A 24,919-nucleotide genomic window follows, 5' to 3' on the forward strand; every position below is an offset into this window, starting at 1 on the left:
AAGGAGAAAGGTTGTAACCCCGCTCTGCCTCGCACTCATTACCTGGCTTTAGGCAAGTCCTTTCCCAGAATCAACTCTCGAATTTTTATACAGAAAAGCCAGGGATGCGAGCAGGTGCGGGGAAATAAGGGCTTGTTTCGAAACTGCGTTTTCACACGGGATTTCATTTTAATTATATATTCATCTGGAGAAGGAGTTGGAGATGAGAGTCAAAAGCCCCCGAAGCTACCCCTTGGTACTGCCACTGTCCCTTCCGGTCTCTGAGCCTCAATTTCCCCATCTGTAAAAGAGACTGAGCTGGACAGCTGTGCTGTAACTGACATTCCGGGAGAATCGAGGAAGAGGACAGCCACGGACCCATCCACACCCCCACCAAGCCCAGGGGGACCTCCAGGGGGGTCGGGCCAAGGCCCCAGGTGGGCGGGTGTGGCCCGCTGGACCCTAAACGCTATGGCATCCCTTGGGGAACCCGGAGGACGCAAGGAAGCGCGTGGTGCGCGCGGCCCGGGGCGTCGGGCCAGCGCCGGCTACTCACGGGTCCCCGCGGTCCGGCCCTCGGCCGCGGCAGTGGATGGGGTTGAGCTCGTCCTGGGGAAAGGCGTGCGCCATGTAGTTGTCGTAGCCGAAGACGAACATGCCCCGCGCCAGGTCGCGCATCTGGGCGCGCAGCTGGGGCGGGAAGGCGCCGCTGTAGCGCTTCTCGTACTCGTCCGGGCCGCGGCCCCGGCCACCCAGCACGTAGCCCCAGTGGGCCGGGCCGCACATGCCTGGCCCGGGCCGCCGCGGAGCCCGCCGCCGCCCCGCCGCCGCCCCGGCGACCGGCGGCTGCAGCCACGACGGCCCCGACGGGCCCGCGGGCCCTAAGGCAGGAGAGACGGGGCCGTCGGGGGCCCTCAGGCGCTGGAAGCCGAAGCTGAGCGGAAAACGCTGGTAGAAGCCCATGCTGGGCCCCAGCCCGAAGACGAGCCACAGCACTCCATGGAGGCCAAGCCGGAGGAGCACCAGCCCCAGGACGAGCGCTCGCCATTGCATGGTCGCGCGGGCGCCGCGGGCATTATTTTAAAGCGCGGGGGGCCTCCCCCGCGGACCACCGCACCCCGCACCCGCCCGTAGCCCCGCTCACTTCCCCTTTAAGGAACTCCCCCGTGACGCACCAGGAACCGGCCCATTGTCCCCCACCCCCAGTCCCTCGGGCCGGCCGGCCGGGCCCCGCGTTCGCCCGCCCAGTCGCCCGGGATTGGCCCGGCCCGGCCCGGCCTCGTGGGGCGCGGCCGGGGACTCCCTCCCGCGCCATAGGCCGCCCAGACTTCCGCAGCGCCGCGAGGCCCCGCCCCATCTTCCTGCCCCGCCCTCTGGGCCCCGCCCCTGCCTCCGCCCCGCCCCCTGGGCGGTCGGAGCCCAGAAGGGCTGGCGTGGCGAGTAGGGGCCGCTCGGGCTACTGGCGAGGAAACTTCCAGCCAATGGGAGAGCGGCACGGCTGCACCAGCCGGACGCCGGACGGAGACGGGGCTCCCCGACCGCCCGGCTTAGGGTAGTGTGTGTCTCCCGCCTAACTGGGCCTGGAGAAAGCCACTCCAGCTGTAGGTTTGGGATGGTGCCAGTCAAATGACCGAAGGAAGAGGAGGGAAAGGGACAGTTCCTTACAAAAGGAGCTACTTATGCATCGCAAGGGCAGGGTTTTTTAACTTGACCGTCTGTTTACAGCGGGGGTGGGATACTACCTTGTAGCTAGCGACTGCACTAAACGGTATCCTGAATTCTATTTTTATCAGAACACCCTAATTTGTAAGAATTGCTGTGATTGTGAAACACATATTCCCAGATCCCGTCCTAGACATAGCAAACATCAGTGGAGGGTCTTGGGAATGTGTGTGTAACAAGTGGTCGTGTGCTGTTCTTAGCATCTGGCAATTTCAAGAAATACTGAATTAGATTATGTTGCCTTTGTCTAGGAAATAGGATCTTTAAAAAAAGAAGTGAAGAATCAAGGCCGCCACTACCACCAAATTATTTTTGCCAAATCTATTTAACCACGTCCCCTCCCGCTCCTTCTATTCCCACCATCTCTCCTGTGCACCACAGTAGTGACCTAACCTTTGGGGTGTAGGATAGATTCCTGGTCAAATCACTTTACACATTCTATATCTACTTCCTATAATTAAGAGGGTTGCTAATGTCAGCTCTGAAAGGCTATGGCTTTCACGTAAAGATTCAATAGTTGAGGGGTTTTGTTTTCTTTTGTTTGCTACATTTGTAGGTATCGTTAAGGTTTTCCCTCAAATTTAGACCATGTGCTTGTTACACCAAAGTTTCTGAAAAGCTTAGGAAGCAAAGCCTAATCAATGGCCCACGTCAGAGACTGGCTGAGCCACCAAGGGAGTGACTAAGAGAATGATAAAGTTGTCATGTGGCTCAGTCATCACATTCTCGAGTCAGGGGACTTTTTGCAACACAGAGATGTAATGGGGACTGAGAAGGAACACAAAGAAACATTTCGTTACAACACACAAGGTAACTGGCACCTGACATGGCCCTCTTTGTTGGCTGAGCCTTATTCCTCCAGAAGTCCTGAGAGCTAAGCCTGCCCAGGCACTAAAGAGTTATAAAGATAGCTTGAGCCATGGTCTTTTGCCTATGAAGATTCTGCTTTTACTCCTCTGTGAAAGGCAACTGGGAACCCTGCCAGAAGTCCAATCTTAGGGTTTGACCCTGAACTTTCAGGTCTGCCTTCCCAGAACTTGCAAACTGAATGTGAATATTAAGGTATGTGTTATAGGTTTCCTTCTTAAGCTATCTCATTATAAGCAAATTTTAAAGGTTTTAAATTTGATCTTGCACCATGGTCAAGTGTAGACCACATTAATGACAGCTCTTGTCCTCACATTTGGAAATGAGCTCTAGTTAAAAACAAAAACAAATTTCTCTTCATAACCAGAGAAAACCATCCAACTTCTAAAAGATGTTTTTGATGGTAAAACAGACAATAGCTGCCACTCATATATGTCTTATAGTTTTCAGAATCCTTTCCTATATTCTCCCTTAATCTTCACAGAAAGCGTTGTTAGGCCCATTCCACAAGCCAAAAGGGAAGAAATCAGGTCGGAAGGCTCAAGTTCTCTGAGCTACTTACTGTAGGCAGAAAACAAGCTACTGCCCAGGTCTCCCTCCTGAACTTTAGTGAAATTTAACCCAAACTAGCTGGCCCTCAAAGCAAATGAAGACTAGTTTTTCTACTCTTCCCAAGATACCCCAGAGGCAACAATGTTGACATTAGCTTCCTGCAAGGCACAGTCCCAAGATTTAGGGGCCAGATTCGGAAACTGTTTCATCTCAAATTAAACGGAACCAAAAGAAAACAGAAGATCTTGTGCTAGCCTTTCAGATTAGCCTAGGATTCCCCTCAAGGTAAATGTGGCTGGTAAGATTGGGACAACATCCCCATCTAATCAGAAAAAGCAACTCTTCAAGAAAAACTGTTTCTGCACAATCTTACAAAAGCATTAGGGGGCTGATTAAAAAAATGAAACGTACTATGGTAAAAATGCCTTTACTCTGGGGGACGTAAAAGAGGTGATAGCTAAGAACTCAGACCCAAGTCTGATTGCCAGATGTCCAAATCGTAGCTCTGGCTTCTGAGTGACCTTGGAAAGTTACTTAACTTTTCTGGAGCTGGTTTTCTCATCTGTAAAATGAGGGTAATAAGAACCAGTACTCGAGGTACCTGAGTGGCTCAGTTGGTTAAGCGTCTGACTTTAGCTCAGGTCATGATCTCACGGTTCCTGAGTTTGAGCCCTACATTGGGCTCTGTGCTGACAGCTCAGAGCCTGGAGCCTGCTTCGGATCCTAAGTCTCCCTCTCTCTCTCCGCCCCTCCTCCACTCGCACTCTGTCTCTCTCTCCACCCCCCCCCCCCCGCCCCCCACGAAATAAACATTAAAAAAAAAGGAACCAGTACTCAAGGGCATCTGGGTGGCTCAGCCAGTTAAGGGTCCAACTCAATCTCAGCTCAGGGGTGGATCTCAGGGTCATGATTTGAAGCCCCACATTGGGTACCAAACTGGGCCTGAAGCCTACTTACAAAAAAAAAAAAAAAAACAAAAAACAAAAAAAACATATGAGTATATGGCAGTTGTGAGAATTCAATTACTGAATGTATATAATGTACCTACAAAAGTACTTTTAGTAAGCCCTATTTTTACTACTCGCAAACTCTCTGAACTGACCAGCATCTAGTAAAAGCACCTAGTATTTTTGAACCTGAGGTCTGTTGGATGAATAAGCCCCTCCTATTTTCAAAGCACTGTTTTAGGAGAAAAATATATCTAAGGAAACCTAATGTAAGCTAGGACAGGACTAAAACTCACCACAGTCCAAGAACGCCTGAAAGACATTTGAATCCTCACATCTAATTCCAGTTCTATTTAACTCAACCTGTTCTAGCTTCTATACTCACGGTCCTAAATCTCTGTGATGTGGAGTTACATCCCACAAGGTGATCCAAATTCAATCTCCTCTTAACTCTGATAGTTGAAGGAGATGACCTAGGTGTATGTTGGTGCTTTTAAAGATATCCTGCATTGTAAATAAATAGGCGGATATTCCAGTTTTCAGAATCAATCTTGTGAGTCTGAGTCAATCCGTGCACTAGGTTCCTAAAACTGTGAAGCTAGAAAATAGGTCTGGCCCCATAACAACCTCAAAAGGTACAAGGATACTCCCAGAGATTCCTATGTTAAATATCAGGGTTAAAATAGTCTATTAAAAGGAGGATTTTTCTACTCTAAGAAATTATAAATGATTTAGTACCCAAAACAGTAATGTAAAAAAGAAACAAGTGATGTAACGATAACTTTTAAAACTCAGCATTGCTTCTTTCTGAAGCAGTATCTACTTGCTTTGTAAAAGGTGGAGTAGGGGTAGGGGCAGACTTAAGCAAAAACAGGGAGGAGATTACCTATTATCCCATCAATTTGGTGATCCAACTCCAGAATTAAGGTAATATTGTTTCCTCAGCTGGGTAAGAAAAGCTAAATTTCTCATATTCAAAACTGTATAGTATATAATTATCGTTCCCACCTATTTAATGGGCAGAAATCCAGAAGTTTGTCAACACACTCTGCTGACTGACAAGACACGGGGGACAGGAACTAGAACTAAAAAGTGGCCCATCCCCTATAAAGGGCAGATTGACAACTCCTGGCATAAAGACAAATGCATTTACCCTCTGACCCAGTCATGGTTATGTGAATTACTGCGAAAGTCCACGATTCACTGCAGTACTGGTTACATAAGCAAAATGTTATAAACAGCCCAAATGTCTATCAACAGGGGACCATTAGGTAAACTGGAATCTGTAACAGTGAAAACCACATACACAATGAATTAGGAACCATGGTGCTGTGAAGGAGAATTGGGACCTCTCTCTATATTGATACAGAAAGATCGCCAGGTAAGTGTAAGTGGAAAAAAGCCATGTTCAAATCAGTATGCCACCTTCAATGTAAGAAAGGGATTTAAATAAATAATAAAAAAAAAGCACATACATATTTCTACTTGCTTTTATTTTGTATAAGGAAAACACTAGAAAAATAAATATGAAAGTGATATAAGGGGCACCTGGGTGGCTCAGTCGGTTAAGTGTCTGACTTCGGCTTGGGTCATGATCTCGCGGTTTGTGGGTTCGAGCCCTGCCTTGGGCTCTGTGCTGACAGCTCAGAGCCTTGAGCCTGCTTCAGATTCTGTGTCTCCGTCTCTCTTCCCCTTCCCTGTTCGCACTCTGTCTCTATCTCAAAATAAACAAACATTAAAAAAAAATTTTTTTTTAAAGAAAGTGATTTAAGGATTACCTGTAAGGCCAGAGTGGTGGTTGAAGGGCAGTTGGTTACTCAGTCATGGGTGGAACCAAGAGTTCATTTTTTTTAGGTATTTTCAATTGTTGAATCATGTAACTCACCTATTAAAAATCATTTAAAGGGGCGCCTGGGTGCCTCAGTCGGTTAAGCGTCCGACTTCGCTCAGGTCATGATCTCACGGTCCGTGGGTTCGAGCCCCGCGTCGGGCTCTGGGCTGACAGCTCAGAGCCTGGAGCCTGTTTCGCATTCTGTGTCTCCCTCTTTCTCTGACCCTCCCCTATTCATGCTCTCTCTCTCTCTCTCTCTCTCTCTCTCTCTGTCTCAAAAATAAATAAATGTTAAAAAAAATTTTAAAAAATCATTTAAAAAAATAATAAAGCGGACCTAGGAAGTGGTAAGCTTCCTTTCCGCACCTGTTCTAACTACTAAATCACTAAATCCAATGCAGTGATTATCCATCAAGAACTAATGTTCACCATCCATGTGCCATGCCCCACGCTTTAGGTAACTGATGTTTACAAAGTGGAAATCATAAAAATTCTTAACCTTCTTTTAAGGGTGAGAGCTTGTGCTTTCCATCAGTTAGTGGTATGATAAACGTGAACAATTTCTTTTTCCTTACAAAATGATACAAATAGAAAAAGGAGTTACCTAATTCATATACTGGGTAGCAGCAGATACAAATGATGCACTTTTAATATGTAGAAAGAAGACACACATTGTGTGATATAGATAGTACAAAACTGAGGGTAGGCCAAAGCTGTAGATTATCTAAAAGCTGGTTGAAGGAGACACCGTAACGGGCAATCTATTAATGTTCCACCTCCTATATTCAAAAGGGAATACGCTGGCTTTTTTTTCCCCTCTCACTACTTTGAAAAGAAGTATTTTCTTAACTGTTCCAGTTTTCCCCAAGCTCCAAATAAATTCTAGCAGAACCCAGCAACACAGCAGTTATAAAGTGTTAAACATTAGCTCTAAAAGTTTGCCCCCGAGTTTGTAGTAGATATGTATTTTTCCACACTGTATACCAGAATAAACATTTTTCTGCAGTCTGGGAGAAAAGCTTTAAAATTTTTAAATGGCTTTCAAAATATAAGCCCCTATGTTTTACAGCATTTCCTTCAAACAAAATCTAAGTTACTGTATCATTCTATAAAATGTCTGTGATCTCTAGCCCTTAAATGTGTTAAAGTGATAAAATGTAAATATTTGTGCTTTTGGATTATTTGCAAGCTGAATAACATGCAAAGTTAACATATTCACTAGGGCGAATGGGCCTTTTCATCTTTCTTCTCTGCTGTTTTACCACCATCCACTTCTCTTGGCTGTAGAACCATAGTCTGTTAGGAGAAATTATATTAGAAATCTTCTACATTTCATTTTATAGATGGGAAAACTACAGAGCCAGAAGGGATTCAGCAACTCATCACACAATCAGTTAATAAAAACAAAAGAACCCATATTCTCAAATGTCAATCCAGCACTCGTGACAGAGTCAAACTGTATTAGCATTTTCAACTGACAAATTATTTCCCTGCCTCATCCCTTGACCTGCAAGCCCCCATAAAATGAAGTTAAAGTAGATTTCCCCCTCTGATTCCTGCTAGGAAATCTGCATCACCTAAGTTACCAGCTGCCTTGCATACCAGCTGCCTTGCGGTTTTAAAACAGAATTACCTTACTGAAGAGAGAGCTTGTTAATGAAATGGAATAATGAATGACTACTGCCGTTGCTTAGATTAAGGAACTTCCCATTGCCATCTATCATGTCAATGACTTGCTTCTGCTTCCCTAAGAACATTCAAGAGGCAGCAATTACAAAAGCGCCCATTTTTATTAATAGCTGAGTTTTAAACAGAAATTGTGTGGAGGCTATTTACTAATCAACAGGAAACACCTGCAGTGGCCCCCACATTTGTAGATGTGCAAGCTGAAGGGAAGTTGGTAAGGCTAATGTTTGCTTTACGGTCTTCCTTTTCAAGTATGTTCACAGGCATGCACGTTGTTGAGGGCACATTTAAAGTTTTTTAAGAGAAAAAAAATCTTGAATACTAAACATGCTGGTTTCCCCACAATGGAATTTTTAAAGTATTTGGCCAATTCGATGTTACATTATAATGCTGACTATGGTAAATTCAGACTTTCACTCCAGTTTTCAATCTGCCAGACCCTGAGAGGTTGGAATTACCAAATCAACAGGATTTCAGTGTAACTGGGTCTTGTATGGCTAGAATTACACAAGGCCATTAATTCCTCAGTCAAAACAATGAATACTAAAGTAGCCACAGCCCAATACATCCAATTTACTTGACGGAATCAAAGGGACAGATTTTTGTAAGTCTCAATGTTTGAAAGCAGATATCAACTTGAAAATCAAGGATACAGGAAGCTAAACTTATATCCTCCCTGCACCCCTACCCACTGGCCCCAGGGACACACACACTCCTTCAAAAATCACTTTGGTAGGAGGGTGGTGAGAAGAGGGCAGGTGAACAGCCTAACTCAATCTCTCCACCAATCCCCTACAAAAACTGAATCTGGATATCCTCGAAATTTCTGTCCTAGAAATGCTGAATCACACCCAATTGGCCAACATGGTTTGACTATCCAGAACAACAGTATGGATATAGGAGAAAAAGCCAGGCTGAACTTTTCTTGAGTAAAACTACATAAAAAATCCCATCTTTGCAGTAGCTTTGAGGAGATAAATGTTCACTTTTATAGTGCAAAAGATAACACACAGGAAAGGAGACCAAATGGCTTTACTTTAAACATGTGCCTTTGTGGGAAAACCATAACATTTGACATTTAAAATCTTTTCATTCTGGAACTCTAGTCAGTAAGGAGGCATGCCTTGCAACTTCAATTTATTAATAAAGTTTCATTATGATTTTTAAAAAGAATAGATAATAAAATGCTTAACTAGCTCTTGCCACTTGTGAAAGTCTTAAATTTGGTGTATCATGACAGTTTACAGGTAACAACATCTCCTCCACCCTGCCTCCCCCCGCCAAATCCTAGTATCAATTCTGTGGATATTGTAAAAGTTTACTTCTATGTTAACTAGCCCACAGACCCAGTTCTTTGAGAAATGAGCTGATTTCTTTCTAGCACATTGTCTGTGGACCCTGCTCACGATAACTTTCTTTCTGTCCCCTTCCAAAAACGTCAGCACCTTCCATCAGGATGCACATTTTCAGTTAAAATGGTCAATACAACCCTCAAAATGCAAGTTTATTGAATAAAGCTGAGAAGAGCAGTAAACAGACAAAAAATGCATCACCTAAATTAAAAAATTCACGTATTTACAAAGTTCAGTAACTGTTAAGTTTTCACATGCAGAAGTTAATGCACAGGAAAATGTTGGTAGTAGAGTTTGGATGTCTTGAAATGCTGAAAGCAATGAACAGACACACAAACACATTTAAGGTTTAGCTATAGGTCAAATAACAAACCTATGCGATCCCCACAGAGTCACACTTTCTAATTCCAATTCCTCCTTTTAGGCACAAGCAAATTGCCACATTCTCTGTAATGGTTCACAGTGACCATTAATGGTGTTGAGCTACAGTAGCAAGTTTAAATTTCCCTTCATTTACAGAACCATCCATCCCATCAGGGAAGTATGCAACATGCTTCAAAGAATAGGAACAGAATTTTAAAAGCTGAGATTCTACTCATAAAAATGCGAATGGAGGAAAACAAGGAGTATCTGTGCAACACAGTGCAGTACTTTGTACAGAATATTGTTAAGGCCATGGCAGTCTATAAATTAAAACTGGTATTCATTAAAAGAACTCACTGTTGACTGCACTTCTGAGTGCTCAACATGTCTGGAAATGCACTGTCTACATGAGTGCTGCTTAACAAAAGAAACAAAATCACACACAGTGTGAGGCAACACATAAGCGGGTGTACCATAGAGTTTTATCTACTACAGTGGTTTATGTGAATAACAATTTACAAGTGAACCAGTAGTAATATGTCCCTTTGTGTATATGGACATCACTAAACTACAAAACATGTTCGTTTTAAGTTTGTATACATCTCCGTATCATAGAAGCAAACAATCCACAGCATCAGCTCCTCAGTTCCCCGGGTGATTATTAAACAACCTGTAGACATTGCGCATGATTACATTAGATAGAGCAGGCAGGTCTAGAGTTGTCACAATAATCGAGATGTCTAATGGCACCAGACAAAAGAGTGCCAAACCTTACATCAATAAGAGAGAAAAATAAGAATTTTTATTTCTAAGTATCTATTGTGCTGAAAGTCTATGACTGGATATAAAAAGTCGAGAGTTAGAGTGTCATGCAGCAGCACTGATTTAATGACTGGAGAAAGAAAGAACAAACAGGTGTTTGAACAAAGTCTGACATTCTTAGCACATTTTATTATATTGGCTGGAATGCTCTAAATTCATGAAAGCTTTTGAGAAAATCCTCGATTCCCAACCCTTTAAAAAAGTGTGTTGAACCCAGAAAAAAAAAAAAAAAGAAGAAAAAATAGAGAAGTAATGATCTGGACAGATACACAACAGCATGCCTCAGTTCCTCGCATATTCCCAACTGCTATCTGGTGATGAAGAATTCTCAGAAAGCAGAATGTTTTTTAAACTCATATACGATCTCACCAGTGTAAAGAACCAATTAACAACACTGATCTGGTGCCTTCGCTCACTCTTTGCAGACCGTTTTTTAAATTCCTAAGGTGTAATTATACATTTCACATGCATTTGTGAGACAGGTAAACATTATGTTTTTATCCCACATGAGTCAGGCTAAAGGTTTTCTAAATACTGTGTGTGGCACTAGAAACTTCATGCTGTATCAAGTCAGTATCAGTATTAAGCTAATGGACTCTATAACGAAATATCATAGACATTTACCGAAAACCAATATAAAAATCTGGCCCAGAAAGACCAGAACATATATATGCAATTGTCTTGATTTAAGATGGTCACATGTGTTTGGGGTTTTTTGTTTTTTGTGTTTTTTTTTTTTTTTTAAAAAAAGCTCTACACACTGTTTAAGACAAGTATGTATAAGAAGCTTTTTTGTGTGTGCTGACTTTATCATGACAACTCTAGCTGATTCTTTATGAAGGATTAGGGATACACATCTTCAGCAGTGCACATGAGAAATAAACTCTGAAAAAGGCAATTTCTTGGGATTAGGAAGGACCGTATTCTGGGAAGTACTTCAGAGGAACGGACAATAATTCTAGGATTATAGCCAGGAAGGACCGGATGACTTCAGGAGATGCTTCAGCTTCTTCTAGACTTTGAATGTTGAATAAGCCACTGAAGTGTGATATCTAAAGATGGAAGGAAAAAAATTGAAGGCATTAAGATATCAAAGTTAAGAAACTACTAAACATGAGAGATAATATTTAAAATGCAGCTAATTCAAAACACATGCTGGCCCTGCCCTCTTCTGCTTTTCTGCATCTATACTACTATTCTCCATTACCGAAACATCAAGAGGGCAGTCTAAGGAATTATGAGAGACTCATGAGGTCTCTGTGCTCAGGACAGCTTGTGCCATCTTTTTATTCACTCAAAAATTTACTAACTGCCTTAAGACAAGGTACTATTACATGAAGTGCCAGGAATGCAAAGATATGGGAGCAACCCTCTTTGCCCTCAGGGAGTTTTTAGTGTCAAAGCTGGAAAACAGAGAAGAAATCATTTGGGGTTGGGAGGAGGGTTGCCCGGCAGAATTCCAGGCAAAGGAAACAACAAAAGCAAAAGAATAAACAAAGACATGAACACTGTGGAGATCTGGATGGGTTATATTTGATAAGATGTGGATGAAGCACAGGGATGGGGGGAAGGGGCTGCCACTCGTTGCTAAGGCTACAGCAGAAGTTCTCACTTCACCTTCTGGACATTTTGGACTGGGTAATTCTATGCTGGGATGGGAAGAGGGCCTTTCTTGTGCATGGTAGACCATTTTGCAGTATCCATGACCTCTACCACTAGATGCCATTATCACTCCCCCTCCACACTCATAGTTGTGACAGCCAATAATGTCTCCAGATATTGCCAAATGTCCCCTGGGAGCAAAAATGTCCTCAACAAAGAACCACAGACAAGAGGGAGCCAGATATCCTTGTATCTCACTCTAAGGTGCTACTAAGTTTGGGTTTTATTCTCAAGTCAACTAGAAGTTATTGGAGAATTTTAAGCAGAGAACATATATTACTTTATTTTAGCATGCTCAACAATGGCAACAGAGAACAACTTGGAGAGCTGCTAATACAGATGCGAATACCACAGCAGGAATAGGAAGTGGAGGAAGGCCTGAAGCAAACAAGTGCTATAGGGATAGAAGAAGGAAATGCAGAATTGACTAACATACAGAATAGAACAAACTGCCTATATGTAGTGGGTGAGAAAGAATATTCTGACTTCAATGAGTTGTGTATATCATGGAACTGCTGACAAACACAGTGGCTAAAGAAAGAACAGACTTGAGAATTAAAAGATTAAGAATTTAGCTGTAGGGGCGTCCAGGTGGCTCAGTCGGTTAAGCGTCTGACTCTTGATTTTGGCTCAGGTCGTGATCTCATAGTTCATGAGATTGAGCCCCACATCGGGCTCTGCACTGACAGTACAGAGCCTGCTTGGGATTGTCTCTCTCTCTCTCTCTCTCTCTCTCTCTCTCTCTCTCTCTCTCTCTGCCTGTCCCCTCACTTGTGCTCTCTCAAAATAAATGAACATTAAAAAAAAAAAAAAGAATTAAGCTATAAAGCACATCAGGTTTGAGGTGTAAGAAGATAACAGGCATGGAGATGTCCAGCAGGTAGTTTTAGCTCTATGGATCTCAGAAAGGGATGCAGACTGGTAAGGTACCATAATAGAGGTGGCAGGTGAAGCTATAGTAGCTGAAATTAGCTAAGAAAAGCACTTCGAGTGACAAGAGAAAGCAGCTAAGTCAAACACTGAGTCACTGTCATTGAGTTCTTTAAAATGTGTCATCTATCAAAAAGAGCATTCGATTCTCCAAGCCTGAGAGCTGAGTGCAAATTCAGTTTCCCAGCTAACGTGTGTTACAGAAACTGTACTCCACACACATATAAAGAATAGCCTAGAGCTGAGATCTGAACAAACATGATCTGCTCAGAGTTGTGAAAACAATGATTTAACCTGATTGCTGAACCAGACTGTGCACTTTCAAAGGGGGACAGCAGTATGCAGTAAGAGCAAAGCCATGTTCATTAGAACTGAACAGAAAGAAAGGTAAAACTGAAAATGAAATGCCTAGTTTTAAATATTTAAGATATTCACTTAAAAAAATCAAAACTTGTGGACACTGGACAGAAGTCATATCCTAAAGACAGATGGATCCTTAAGACTAGATAAAAAGGCAGAAAAGAAATAAGATACTCAGAAAAAGAAGTCATCTTCCATGACAAAAAGGGCCACAAACATGAGACATCTTTGCAAAAATCATGTTCCCAGAAGTAATCTGTTCTATGTGTGGTCTGAGGATACACTACTCAAGTATTTCATATGCCACATTAGGAAGCTGGAAGGAGAATATACAATCCATGTGTACTGAGATACCTTTGGAACAATTTAGTAAATTCACGAATTTGGTTCTAAAATGTTGTAAAAGCTGAAATTAAGGAGGATGTTCTGACTTGATTATCCAAGAAGTCTAATCTAATTCGCTATTAGCTGCATTTCTTGCTCCAAATTCTCATTTACAAACTGCTTATTTGAATCTAGGTAGAGTGGATCCATGTCCTAGGGCTTGATAATACAAAGTGAAGCAGGAGTTCTACAATCACACACTGGTGTCTCTGGAGCTCTATGACAGACTAGGAAGATCAGCCTCAAATAGCAAAAGTTCTTTCTCATCAGCTCTCCAGCATTTCCTTCCTAAATGAGCTCCCAAGATTTTTTCAAGAAACTATCTGGCTAGTTTGTTAAGATAATAAAATAAAGGATTTTTTTTCTCCTTTCAATAACTTCTTTTTCCTATTTTATGAAATACTAGAGAGTATTCAAGGTGGTAAAATATATTTACAGAATAGCTCAATGCCATAAAAATTACGGTTAGTATAGAACAGTGTTTTTCAGCCTCGCCACTACTGCTGACATTTTAGGCTGGTCAATTCTTAGCCGTGGAGACTGTAGCATGTTTAGAATATCTCTGGTCTCTACCCACTATGTGCCAGCATCACAGTCCTCATTATGACAACCAAGTGTCTCTGGACGTTGCCAAACATCTCCTGGGGAAAAAAAAGTCCTTTGATGAGAACACTGTTGTATAAGTAAATACGCTCATGGCGTCACAACTTAAAATTTAACAAGAGGGGTGCCTGGGTGGCTCAGTCGGTTAAGTGTCCGACTTCAGCTCAGGTCACGATCTCACGGTCCGTGAGTTCAAGCCCCGCGTCGGGCTCTGGGCTGATGATGGCCCAGAGCCTGGAGCCTGCTTCCGATTCTGTGTCTCCCTCTCTCTCTGACCCTCCCCCGTTCATGCTCTGCCTCTCTCTGTCTCAAAAATAAATAAACGTTAAAAAAAAAAAAAAAAATTTAACAAGAATTCCTCCTAACACGGGGGAGGGGAGGGATTTTTTTTAATTAACTATGTAACCCTAAGTGTTTGAAGAGTCTGCAAATTATCTGAATGCTCACAATATAACAAACCACTTATTCTACCCATTTAATAGAGGAGAGTTTGTGTCCATCACCAACTTATTAGGCTCAAACTGCTTTTAGGTGCTCTTTAAAGGAAGCTCAGGGAGGCCTGGCTGGCTCAGTCAGTGGAGTATAGGACTCTTGATCCTGGGGTTGTTAAGTTCAAGCCCCATGTTGGGTGCAGAGATTATTTAAAAATAAAATCTTGGGGTGCCTGGGTGGTTTAGTCAGTAAAGCGTCCGACTTCAGCTGGGGCCATGATCTCACGGTTTGTGGGTTCAAGCCCTGCATCCGGCTCTGTGCTGACAGCTCAAAGCCTGGAGCCTGTTTCGGATTCTTTGTTTCCCTCTCTCTCTGCCCCTCCCCTGCTTGCACTGTCTGTCTCTCTCTCTCAAAAATAAATAAACATTAAAAAATAGTATTAATAAAAATAAAATCTTTATGAGGCACCTAGATGGTTTAGTAGGTTAAGCATCTGATTCTTGATTTCAGCTCAGGTCATGAATGCATGGTTCTCGAGACTCAGCCTAGGGTCAGGCTCTGTGCTAACAGCGTAGACCTGCTTGGGATTCTCTCTCTGCCCCTCTCCCACTCATGCACACATGCTGTCTCTCTGTCTCAAATAAACTAAAAAAAAAAAAAAAAAAAAAAAAAGAAAGAAAACCCTCAAAATAAAAAGTAAAATAAGATAAAATAAAAGAGAAAGAAAGCCCAGAATTAGCCAGAAAACTATCAACAATTTGAGCTCATCAGAGCATGTTTGAGAAGGTATGGGGAAAAACTTGATAGACTAGAAATGACTTGGGAAAAAAGTTAACTATGGTAAGAACCAATACATAATGAACAAGGCTAAAGGAAAAAAAAAATCTCAGAATACCTTTTAAACACACTTTTTTGGCACTATTTACAAGTGCCAATACAAGTTTTCGGTGTTTTTTTTTTTTTTTTTTTCTTTTTTAATTGGAGGTGTGACTATGGTAAAATGGTCAGAGAGAGATAATGTTTTTGGCTTTGAATATGGAGGAAGGAGCCATGAGCCAAGAAAGCAGGCAGGATCTAAAAGGTGAAAACAAGGCAAGAAAATGGAGTCTCTCCTAGAGTCTCCAGTAAGAGCACAACCTGTCATTTTAGTCCTTGATTTCTAGCTCAGTGAGAACCATGAGAGGCTGCTAATTGACAGTAGCAATAGAAAACTAATACCCCCATGTGACATCCACCATATGTCAAATGTTGTAATGCATTGTCACATTCCCTCTCACAAGAGAGTTTTGAAATTTCTGCCATTATCACCATTTTATAGATGAGTGAAAACTGGAGATCAGGGAGGTTAAGTGCTTTGTCCAAGGCCTGTCAGAAAGTAACTTAGGACCAAGTGTTGAGGCCTGAGGCTGCGTGACTCCAAAGCACATGCTGTCTGTAGCCTACTATGCAGCAATGACGGATAGCCTCATTTTTCTGTACTGACCCACACAGTGATCTTTTTCATCAGTGACCACCAAAACTGAGAAAAGTGAAGGTGCCACAAAAATCCCTAGGCTCCTACCCAGCCGCTTCAAGATGCATGCACTGAACTCTCCTTTCATACTTTGGTTGAGCCGGTCATGTCAAGAACCATGTGACTTAGCGTGAGTAGCTTTTTTCGTGAAGATTATACCTTACCACTGAGTATATTTTATTGCATTCATTGTTAGAGGTCTTTTCACTCAAGCAAGCAACTAACAGGTTGGAATAGTCATTTATCTTGTCAAACTCTTCCAGTCCTCTTTCCTTTTTACCTTTGACTCTTTTTACCCATTCCAATATACTTTTATTACATAATCTCTCATAAATTAGTTAAGAAACTAAAGTCCAACCAGATATATGTATTCTTTAAGGACACTGTACTAGATTGAAGAGAGTCCCCTAAAAATTCACACCTACCAGAACTTTAGAATTTATTTGGAAATAGTCTTTGCAGATGTAAGATGAGATCATACTAGATTAAGGTAGGCCCTAATCCAATGATATGTCTTTATAAGAAAAGAAAATACACACAGAGACACACACAGAGGAGAAGGCTGTGTGAGGCCAGAGACAGAAGCTGGAGTTATGCCATCTCCAAGTCAAAGACTGCAGGCAATCACAAACTAAGAAAAGGCAAGGAAGGATACTCCCCAGCAGCCTTCAGGGCCCTGTGACACCTTGAGTTTGGATGCCTCTCCTCCTGAACTTAAGAAAATAAATTTCTGCTGTTTTAAGCCACCCAGTTTGTGGTACTTTGCTATAGCAATTCTAGAAAATTTATACAGACACTTAATAGATAAAGGGTACTTTTGGCCTATATCTCCAATAGAGTACTGACATATTGCAGTAATATACTGGTTCAATAAATGAACAATTGTTTCAGTGCCTATAGACCAAATAATAGACCAATTTTTGTGAAGTCTTATTTCAAAAACATCATTGTTAAAAAGCACAGCTGGATACTAGCTCGACCAAAATTAATACAATAAATTGATATCACATAATGTTTAACTTCATGTCTATTTCACTTCTTTAAATAGCATAGAGCACATTCAGGATGTGTATTTGCTGTCAAAATATATAATGTCTTGGGGCGTCTGGGTGGCACAGTCGGTTAAGCGTCCGACTTCAACCAGGTCACGATCTCACGGTCCGTGAGTTCGAGCCCCGCGTCGGGCTCTGGGCTGATGGCTCAGAGCCTGGAGCCTGTTTCCGATTCTGTGTCTCCCTCTCTCTCTGCCCCTCGCCCGTTCATGCTCTGTCTCTCTCTGTCCCAAAAATAAATAAACGTTGAAAAAAAAAAAATATATATATATATATAATGTCTATTATTTTTCCTGAGGCAAAAACAACAGTACTCTAAAAGGGAAGTCAATTAAACAGAAATGGGGAAAATAAACAGTAGAAAGCATTAAGACACCTTTCCAGTAATACCCATTTCTTCAACAGTCATTTCTTACCTATATTATCCTTTTCTTTGCAAGAAATTGAATAGCAGCAAATTTCTCTATCCTGAATAGCAGACAGGTTCCTATAAGAAGCAGAATTAAGAGAATAAATCAGTGCCTAAAACAACCATACTTATCACCCTTTGTTCCATTTCCTGGTCTTTTTATACTGAAGAAATTATTTTACCACTACTGAAATTTTAGAAATTCACTTCTCTGGTGGGCCAAATTTACCATGTTTACCTAAAAACATAGCAATAAGCATTACTAAATAACGGCGCCTGGCTGGCTCAGTCAGAGGAGCATGCGACTCTTGATCCTGGGGTTGTGAGTTCGAGCCTCATGTTGGGTGTAGAGATTACTTTAAAATAAAATCCTTAAGGGGCGCCTGGGTAGCTCAGTCAGTTGAGCGCCCCACTCTTGATCTCAGCTCAGGTCATGATTCCAGAGTCATGGGATCGAGCCCCATGTCGGGCTCTGTGCTGAGTGTGGAGCCTGCTTAGAATTCTCTCTCTCTATCCTCTCTGCCCCTTCCCCCGTCTCACGTGCTCTCTAAAAATAAAAATTAAAGGGGCGCCTGGGTGGCGCAGTCGGTTAAGCGTCCGACTTCAGCCAGGTCACGATCTCGCGGTCCGTGAGTTCGAGCCCCGCGTCGGGCTCTGGGCTGATGGCTCAGAGCCTGGAGCCTGTTTCCGATTCTGTGTCTCCCTCTCTCTCTGCCCCTCCCCCATTCATGCTCTCTCTCTGTCCCAAAAATAAATAAACGTTGAAAAAAAAAATTTTAAAAAAAAAAAAATTAAAAATTAAATAATAATATAATGATGCTAAACAAAGTAGTGGGCAAAAAAGTGTAATTGAGAACCAAACTTTTTTAAAAACACCATCATTCTTTCTTAAGACATACATTTTTTCGGGGCGCCTGGGTGGCGCAGTCAGTTAAGCGTCCGACTTCAGCCAGGTCACGATCTCGCGGTCCATGAGTTCGAGCCCCACGTCAGGCTCTGGGCTGATGGCTCAGAGCCTGGAGCCTGTTTCCGATTCTGTGTCTCCCTCTCTCTCTGCCCCTCCCCCGTTCATGCTCTGTCTCTCTCTGTCCCCAAAAAAAAAAAAAAAAAAAAAAAAAAAAAGACATACATTTTTTCAATTAGCTGTTTTTCATCCAAGGCATTCGGAAGATCTCTCTTGTTTCCGAGTACTAGTACCTTTAAAAAGAAAAGATATTAACAACAATAAACTTTTATGTAAGAAAAGGTCACAGAAGCATATGATAGTCATATCTGTGGACATGAAAACTGGAATGGTACCACATGCCATACTATTAAGGCGTATTTGTGTTAAGTGGTAGCCTATCTCATTCACTGTGTCATTCAAATCAGCATCCATTTTAACTTCTCCCACACAGATGCCCTTAATCCAACATGTGGCTGCCAAATTCTATTTAAAATATTCTAAGTCTTGGGGCACCTGGCTGGCTCAGTTGGTTAAGCATCCAACTTCAGCTCAGGTTGTGATCTTGCAGTTCGGGGGTTTGAGCCCCACATCGGGCTCTTTGCTGCCAGTGAGGTGTCCCTCTCTCTCTCTGCCCCTCTTCAACTGGTACTCTCACTCTCTCAAAAATAAGAAATAAACATTTAAAATATTTTAAGTCTGGGGGCACCCGGATGGTTCAGTTGGTTAAGCATCCAACTTCAGCTCGGGTCATGATCTCATGGCTCCTGAGTTCAAGCCCCACCCACATCAGGCTCTCTGCTGTCAGCCTGTCAGCACAGAGCTCGCTTCAGATCCTCTGTCCCCCTCTCTCTGCTCCTCCCCCACTTGCACTCTCTGAAAAACAAGTAAGATTTTAAAAAATAAAAATAAAATAAAATATTCTAAGTCTAGGGACACTTGGGCAGCTCGGTTGGTTGAGTGTCCTGCTCTTGATTTCAGCTCAAGTTATGATCCCAGGGTCATAGGATCAAGCCCCGCAGTGGGCTCCGTGCTGAGCATGGAACCTGCTTGAGATTTTCTCTCTCCCCCTGCCCCTCTCCCCCACTCACACTGTCTCTCTCTAAAATAAAAAATAAAATATTCTAAGTCTAGGGGCTCCTGAGTGGCTCGGTCAGTTAAGTGTCCAACTCTCGATTTTGGCTCAGGTTATGACCTCACAATCATGAGATTGAGCCCCAAGGCAGGCTACAAGCTAGGTGTAAAGCCTGTTTAAGATTCTCTCTCTCCCTCTCCCCAACTTGTGCTTTCATGCTTTCTCAAAAAAAAAAAAAAAAAAAAAAAATCTGAGTCTATGGTATGCATTCTGCTATTTCTAAATTTTTTTTTTTTCAACGTTTTTATTTATTTTGGGACAGAGAGAGACAGAGCATGAACGGGGGAGGGGCAGAGAGAGAGGGAGACACAGAATCGGAAACAGGCTCCAGGCTCCGAGCCATCAGCCCAGAGCCTGACGCGGGGCTCGAACTCACGGACCGCGAGATCGTGACCTGGCTGAAGTCGGACGCTTAACCGACTGCGCCACCCAGGCGCCCCCATTCTGCTATTTCTAAATAAATCTCTACCAACACAACCAAGAGTGGGGAAACAATTTTTTAGCCATTTTTTTGTTAACCATTAATCATATAAACACATAAATAGGCTTTTAAAATTCCTGATCCATCCTACAGAATACCACGTATAAATATTCTAAGACAATGGTTAAGTCTGGAGCTCAGGATAAATATAGCAGCTCTAAACTGTAGCAATAAATGCTGTCATCAGGTTGCTAGATGTGCTTTGAAAAGAAAGGAAAGCAGAAACAGGCTTCCCAATTACCAATCTATCTTTCTCAGCTATGTCCTTTCTGCCTTAGAGAGAGCGAGAATATGAGTACCTGTAACATACCTGATGATATCCAAACTCTAAAGTCAGTGTTTTCTAAAAAACCTGTATCTCAACAAAGTACATGCCAGGTCTACCTTGTCATACCTATTCCTTTCACTTAATACAGCATACTCTCAGCTGACTCCATACACTTTGACCAATCGTACTCCTAGACCCCAGACTGTGACTCTGCACAAAGGACAGAAAGCCAGGGACACCAGGGGCTCACAGGAGAATGCACTACAGGGAGTCAGAGTGCCAAGAGCCAAACCTCAATACCTTTGGTCAGCCTGTCTCCCCTTTCCCAACTCCCATGCCTCTCTATACTCTTATTTAAGTCACACCAGGTTCTCAAGCTGGACCTGCCTGAGTTTCTAAAAATAACATCACGGTCATTTGTTATCAGTGGTCAGTTTGGAGGTTGCCTAGCATTTTAGACCTCTTACTACATTTAAGAAACCTCCTCCTACCATATGAATCTGCCTCCCAACAGAGCTTCTTGCTTCTGTGGATCATTTTTCCCCAGCTTTCCTTTCTGCTAGATCTAGAATTGACCAAAACCTTCCAGGCAGAGCCAATTACACAAGAAAGCAGGAGGGAGAACCCATTCTGACAGGGAAAGAGAATCACCTAGATGACTTTCCAACCAGAAAAATTACATCCAGTGTTTAGAACCTGCATGTGGTCACCGGATTTACTCTGTGGTGTGGGTCTGGGTATCTGGCAGCTGCTGAGCTTCCTTGTTCCAGCCCATTTCCTGAGCCTGCTTATGTGCTGCCTTCTCAGAGCTACCCAATGTCCTTTCAATGAATTCCTTTCTGCTTAAGTCAGCTTTCTTTTGCTTGCAACTAAGAAGACTCGTGATGACTTTAAGGCTGATGTTTACTTACGGTATATAGAACCAGGTTTTAAAACAGGAGATAAAGAATTGGCTTTGAAGTCAGATAGACATGGATTCAAAACCTGGCTGCACAACATACAAATGTTGCCATGTAACCCTGAATAAGTAACAACTTTTATGAAGCAGGGATAACCATGAACCTCATTATGTTCTGAGAATTCACAGAGATAATACACCTCAAGTCCTTGACATTCATTGTCATGAGGCTAAATCCTGGTCCTTTTCCAGCATTCTTGGCTCAACAAAAGGCACCACCCTCCGCACAAATGCACGAACCAGAAAACTAGGAAATTATTCTTTACATTTCCTCTTCTAACCCATTATCAAGTCTGAGGACAGTGTTCCTAAATATCCCTAATACCTGTTTCCTTCTCACCATCTTGTCTACTACCACCCTAATTCATGGTACTATAATTTGCAGTACAACTTCAACAGCTTCCTAAAACTGTCCTCCTTATAGTCCTTCTTGACCCTTGAATCTACTCTCAAACTGAAATAAGTAACTTAAATAATAAATCTGATCATTTCAAATGTTACATCAGCCTCCCACACAGTCCAGTCCAGTCCAGTCCAGTCCAGCCCAGCCTAGCCTAGCCCAGCCTCCTCTAGTGTCCTAGCTGCCTCATAGCTCACCACCCTCTCACTTTGCTGTGTGTTCTAGAGAGACTGGCCTCCTCTCAGTGCCTTGCTTCCTCCTTCCAAAGGCGCTCTCTTTGTCTACAACTCCCTTCTCCTCCAATCGTCCCAACCAACCCTCCTATGCCTCCATATCCCTCACGATTCAGCTCAAGCATCACTTCCTTGGGGAATCCTTCTTTCTTCCCTCACACTAGATCAAATCTCTCCTCTAACTTACAACTTTCATGGCCCCTTGTACCTCTCCTTTGCAGCACTTATCAGAGCTGTACTATTCAAATGATTTCATCACATCCACCTTTCCTACTAAACCACAAGCTCCATGATGGCAGGGAGCATGATTCTATTCACTTCTGTTCATTACTGTATCCCCAGGACTGAGCACTGCTCCTACTGCATATAGTTTAAGAAATGAATAAATAGCACAGTGCCCAGTATATGACTCATATTCAATAAATATAAGCCTTTTAAGACTTTAAGACAGAAGACATTTTACTGGTTTTGAACATAACATAATCAAAGAATTATACTTCTAATAATATATTATAATCATATAATATACCAAAAACTCCATACTTACTGGAATTCCTTGTAACTGTGGTTTATCTAGAAGATTATGTAGCTCATTTCGAGAGGCTTCTATCTTTTCACGATCTGCAGCATCTATCATGTAACTTAAAAAAAAAAAAAAAGCAGTTTCAATATGTCTTCTCCAAATTCTCTGATGATCACAATTAGGAATAAAGGTTTTTAATTTTAAGATTTACACTACTGAAACTGTTAATCAAAATAAAGGCCTACATAAAGAGAAGCTCAGTACCCAAAAATACTTTTAAATAGACTATTCTTAGGTGCTAAAACATGGCAGTAAAACATTTCTATCCCTCAGCTCTTAACTGCATAAACAAAAGACATAAATAAAACTCTCATTTATGATTCATTTTTTCAAGTTTCATATTAATGGAATTACACTAAGAAAATATCTGAGGAAGTTATTGTGTGAAATAAAAATTGAGCCTTTGAGTATTAAAAACAACTTTTCTTCCTGGAAACCTAAATTGACGTTTGTAAAAAGTGCTTACACAATGGCATTGACTCCTCTGCAGTACCGTTCCCACATGCTCCGGAATCGGGGTTGTCCTCCTATGTCCCAAATCTTTAAACCAAGAAAGACAATTCTTAAGAAAGATATTTCAAGTAATACACGGAAGGAAAAAATTACAAGAGGCGGAGAAAGATTAGGCAGGTGTGCTTATTTCCACAACGTTAGAGCCAAACTACTCCTGAAAAACTTGAGCTAATAAAACAAGCTCTTCATCTAGAAGTTCTTGGGGCCATTCTAAACTTTATGTTCAAGGGTGCCTGGGTGGCTCCGTCAGTTAAGTGTCCGACCGTTGATTCCAGCTCAGGTCATGATCTTACAGTTCGTGGGATTGAGCCCCACATCAGACTCCATGCTGACAGCACAAAGCCTGCTCAGGATTCTCCCTCTCTCTCTCTCGGCCCCTCCCCCTGCTCATGCAACCTCACGCTCTCTCTCTCTCTCTCTCTCAAAATAAATAAACATTTTGTAAAAAAATTATGTTTATACTTTTATAAACTTTCCAATTTTATAGTTTTAATTTTAGGGCTTAGTAACAAAGAAAGAGAAAACTAGGTTACCACATATATACCACAAATATAATACTAAATTACCAATATTATAAATAATAAATTATCTTTCAATATAAAATACTACCCATGAAATAATGTAACACTACATCCCAAACATGGGATTTTTATTTTTATTTACATCCCAAACTAGGGATCTCAAACATGGGGTTTTTATTTCCTAGAAACATTCAGACCCTAAACATTATTCTGCCAAACCATATGTTTAATTTTTTTTTTATGGCACTTAACCATTTCAACTTACACATTTTGATCTATTAGAAAAAGAAAAAAACAAAACAAAACAAAACAGTTGATTTACATTCTTTCGAAACTTACCCATTCATGAGTTAAGAAGTACAAATAAGCATGTAAAAAACAAAGAAACAAAGATTTCTAGCTATGTATACTAACAATTTAAGTCAAGTATGGCAAGATAACATACCTTTATTGTGACGTTACCTTTAGTTACCTTCCTCATGTTGAAGCCCACTGTGGGTATCATATCTTCACTGAATTGACCTGACTGAATGAAAGAAAACATCTCAAGTTAGATTAATCAATATTTATTAAGATTCATAACATGGTATAAGCTTCAGGCATCAACAATGCTTCTGTAACCATTTTAGTATTTAACTAATTTTTTAGGGGTGGTAATAATGTCTTAAGAAAACACGCTTTAGGGGCACCTGGGTGGCTCAGTCAGTTAAGCCTCCGACTTCGGCTCAGGTCACGATCTCGCAGTCTGTGAGTTTGAGTCCTGCATCGGGCTCTGTGCTGACAGCTCACAGCCTAGAACCTACTCCAAATTCTATGTCTTCTTCTCGGTCTGCCCCTCCCCTGCTCACGTTCTCTCTCTCTCTCTCTCTCTCTCTCTCTCTCTGTCTCTCTCTCTCTCTCAAAAATAAACATACATTACAAAATTAAAAAAAAAAAATACTTAAAAAAAAAAAAACACGCTTTATACCCCTAATTCTTGAAGAGATATATTTTGTTCATACAAACACATTTCCCCCATTTAAAAAAAGATATTTTGGGAGCACCTTGATGGCTAAGTCAGTTAAGCATCCAACTCTTGATTTTGGCTCAAGTCGTGAGTTCACAGTTCATGGGATCGAGCCCCAAGTTGAGCTCTGCATTGACAGAACGGAGCCTGCTTAAGATTCTCTCTCTCTCTCTCTCTCTCTCTCTCAAAAATAAATAAATATTTTAAAAATAATAAAAATTTTTTACGTATATCCTTAAATTTAAAAAAGAATTATTATACAACTATGAAGAAACATTTATTAACTTCCCCACCTGTACGTAAATGTTAACACACAAAGTAGGAAATCAGAAGTAAAACTTCAAAGTTTTCCATTTTTAGCATTTAAATTATTTTGACAATAACTATTACAATTCATGGCTGAATAGCTTTT

At 41.7% G+C, this 24,919-nt stretch overlaps 2 protein-coding genes across 2 annotated transcripts in view; both read right to left on the minus strand.

Moving 5' to 3' along the window:
* Nucleotides 1-1,188, minus strand: part of EDEM1 (ER degradation enhancing alpha-mannosidase like protein 1) — a 30,446-nt gene extending 29,258 nt beyond the window's left edge. Inside the window, exon 1 of the mRNA XM_025922171.2 lies at nucleotides 536-1,188. Within this exon, the coding sequence (XP_025777956.2) occupies nucleotides 536-1,032 (497 nt within the window). The 5' untranslated portion in view covers nucleotides 1,033-1,188. The remainder of the gene's footprint in view (nucleotides 1-535) is intronic.
* Nucleotides 1,189-9,070: 7,882 nt separating this feature from the next.
* ARL8B (ARF like GTPase 8B) overlaps nucleotides 9,071-24,919 on the minus strand; it is a 50,718-nt gene continuing 34,869 nt past the window's right edge. Inside the window, exons 2-7 of the mRNA XM_086697541.1 lie at nucleotides 23,947-24,027; nucleotides 22,934-23,007; nucleotides 22,432-22,525; nucleotides 18,596-18,663; nucleotides 17,474-17,544; nucleotides 9,071-11,173 (exon numbers count right to left, since the gene is read on the minus strand). Of these exons, the coding sequence (XP_086553667.1) occupies nucleotides 11,124-11,173; nucleotides 17,474-17,544; nucleotides 18,596-18,663; nucleotides 22,432-22,525; nucleotides 22,934-23,007; nucleotides 23,947-24,027 (438 nt within the window). The 3' untranslated portion in view covers nucleotides 9,071-11,123. The remainder of the gene's footprint in view (nucleotides 11,174-17,473; nucleotides 17,545-18,595; nucleotides 18,664-22,431; nucleotides 22,526-22,933; nucleotides 23,008-23,946; nucleotides 24,028-24,919) is intronic.

The sequence above is a fragment of the Puma concolor genome, chromosome A2 (assembly GCF_028749965.1).
Source record: "Puma concolor isolate L17-30 chromosome A2, mPumCon1.1.hap2, whole genome shotgun sequence".
Taxonomy (NCBI): Eukaryota; Metazoa; Chordata; class Mammalia; order Carnivora; family Felidae; genus Puma; species Puma concolor.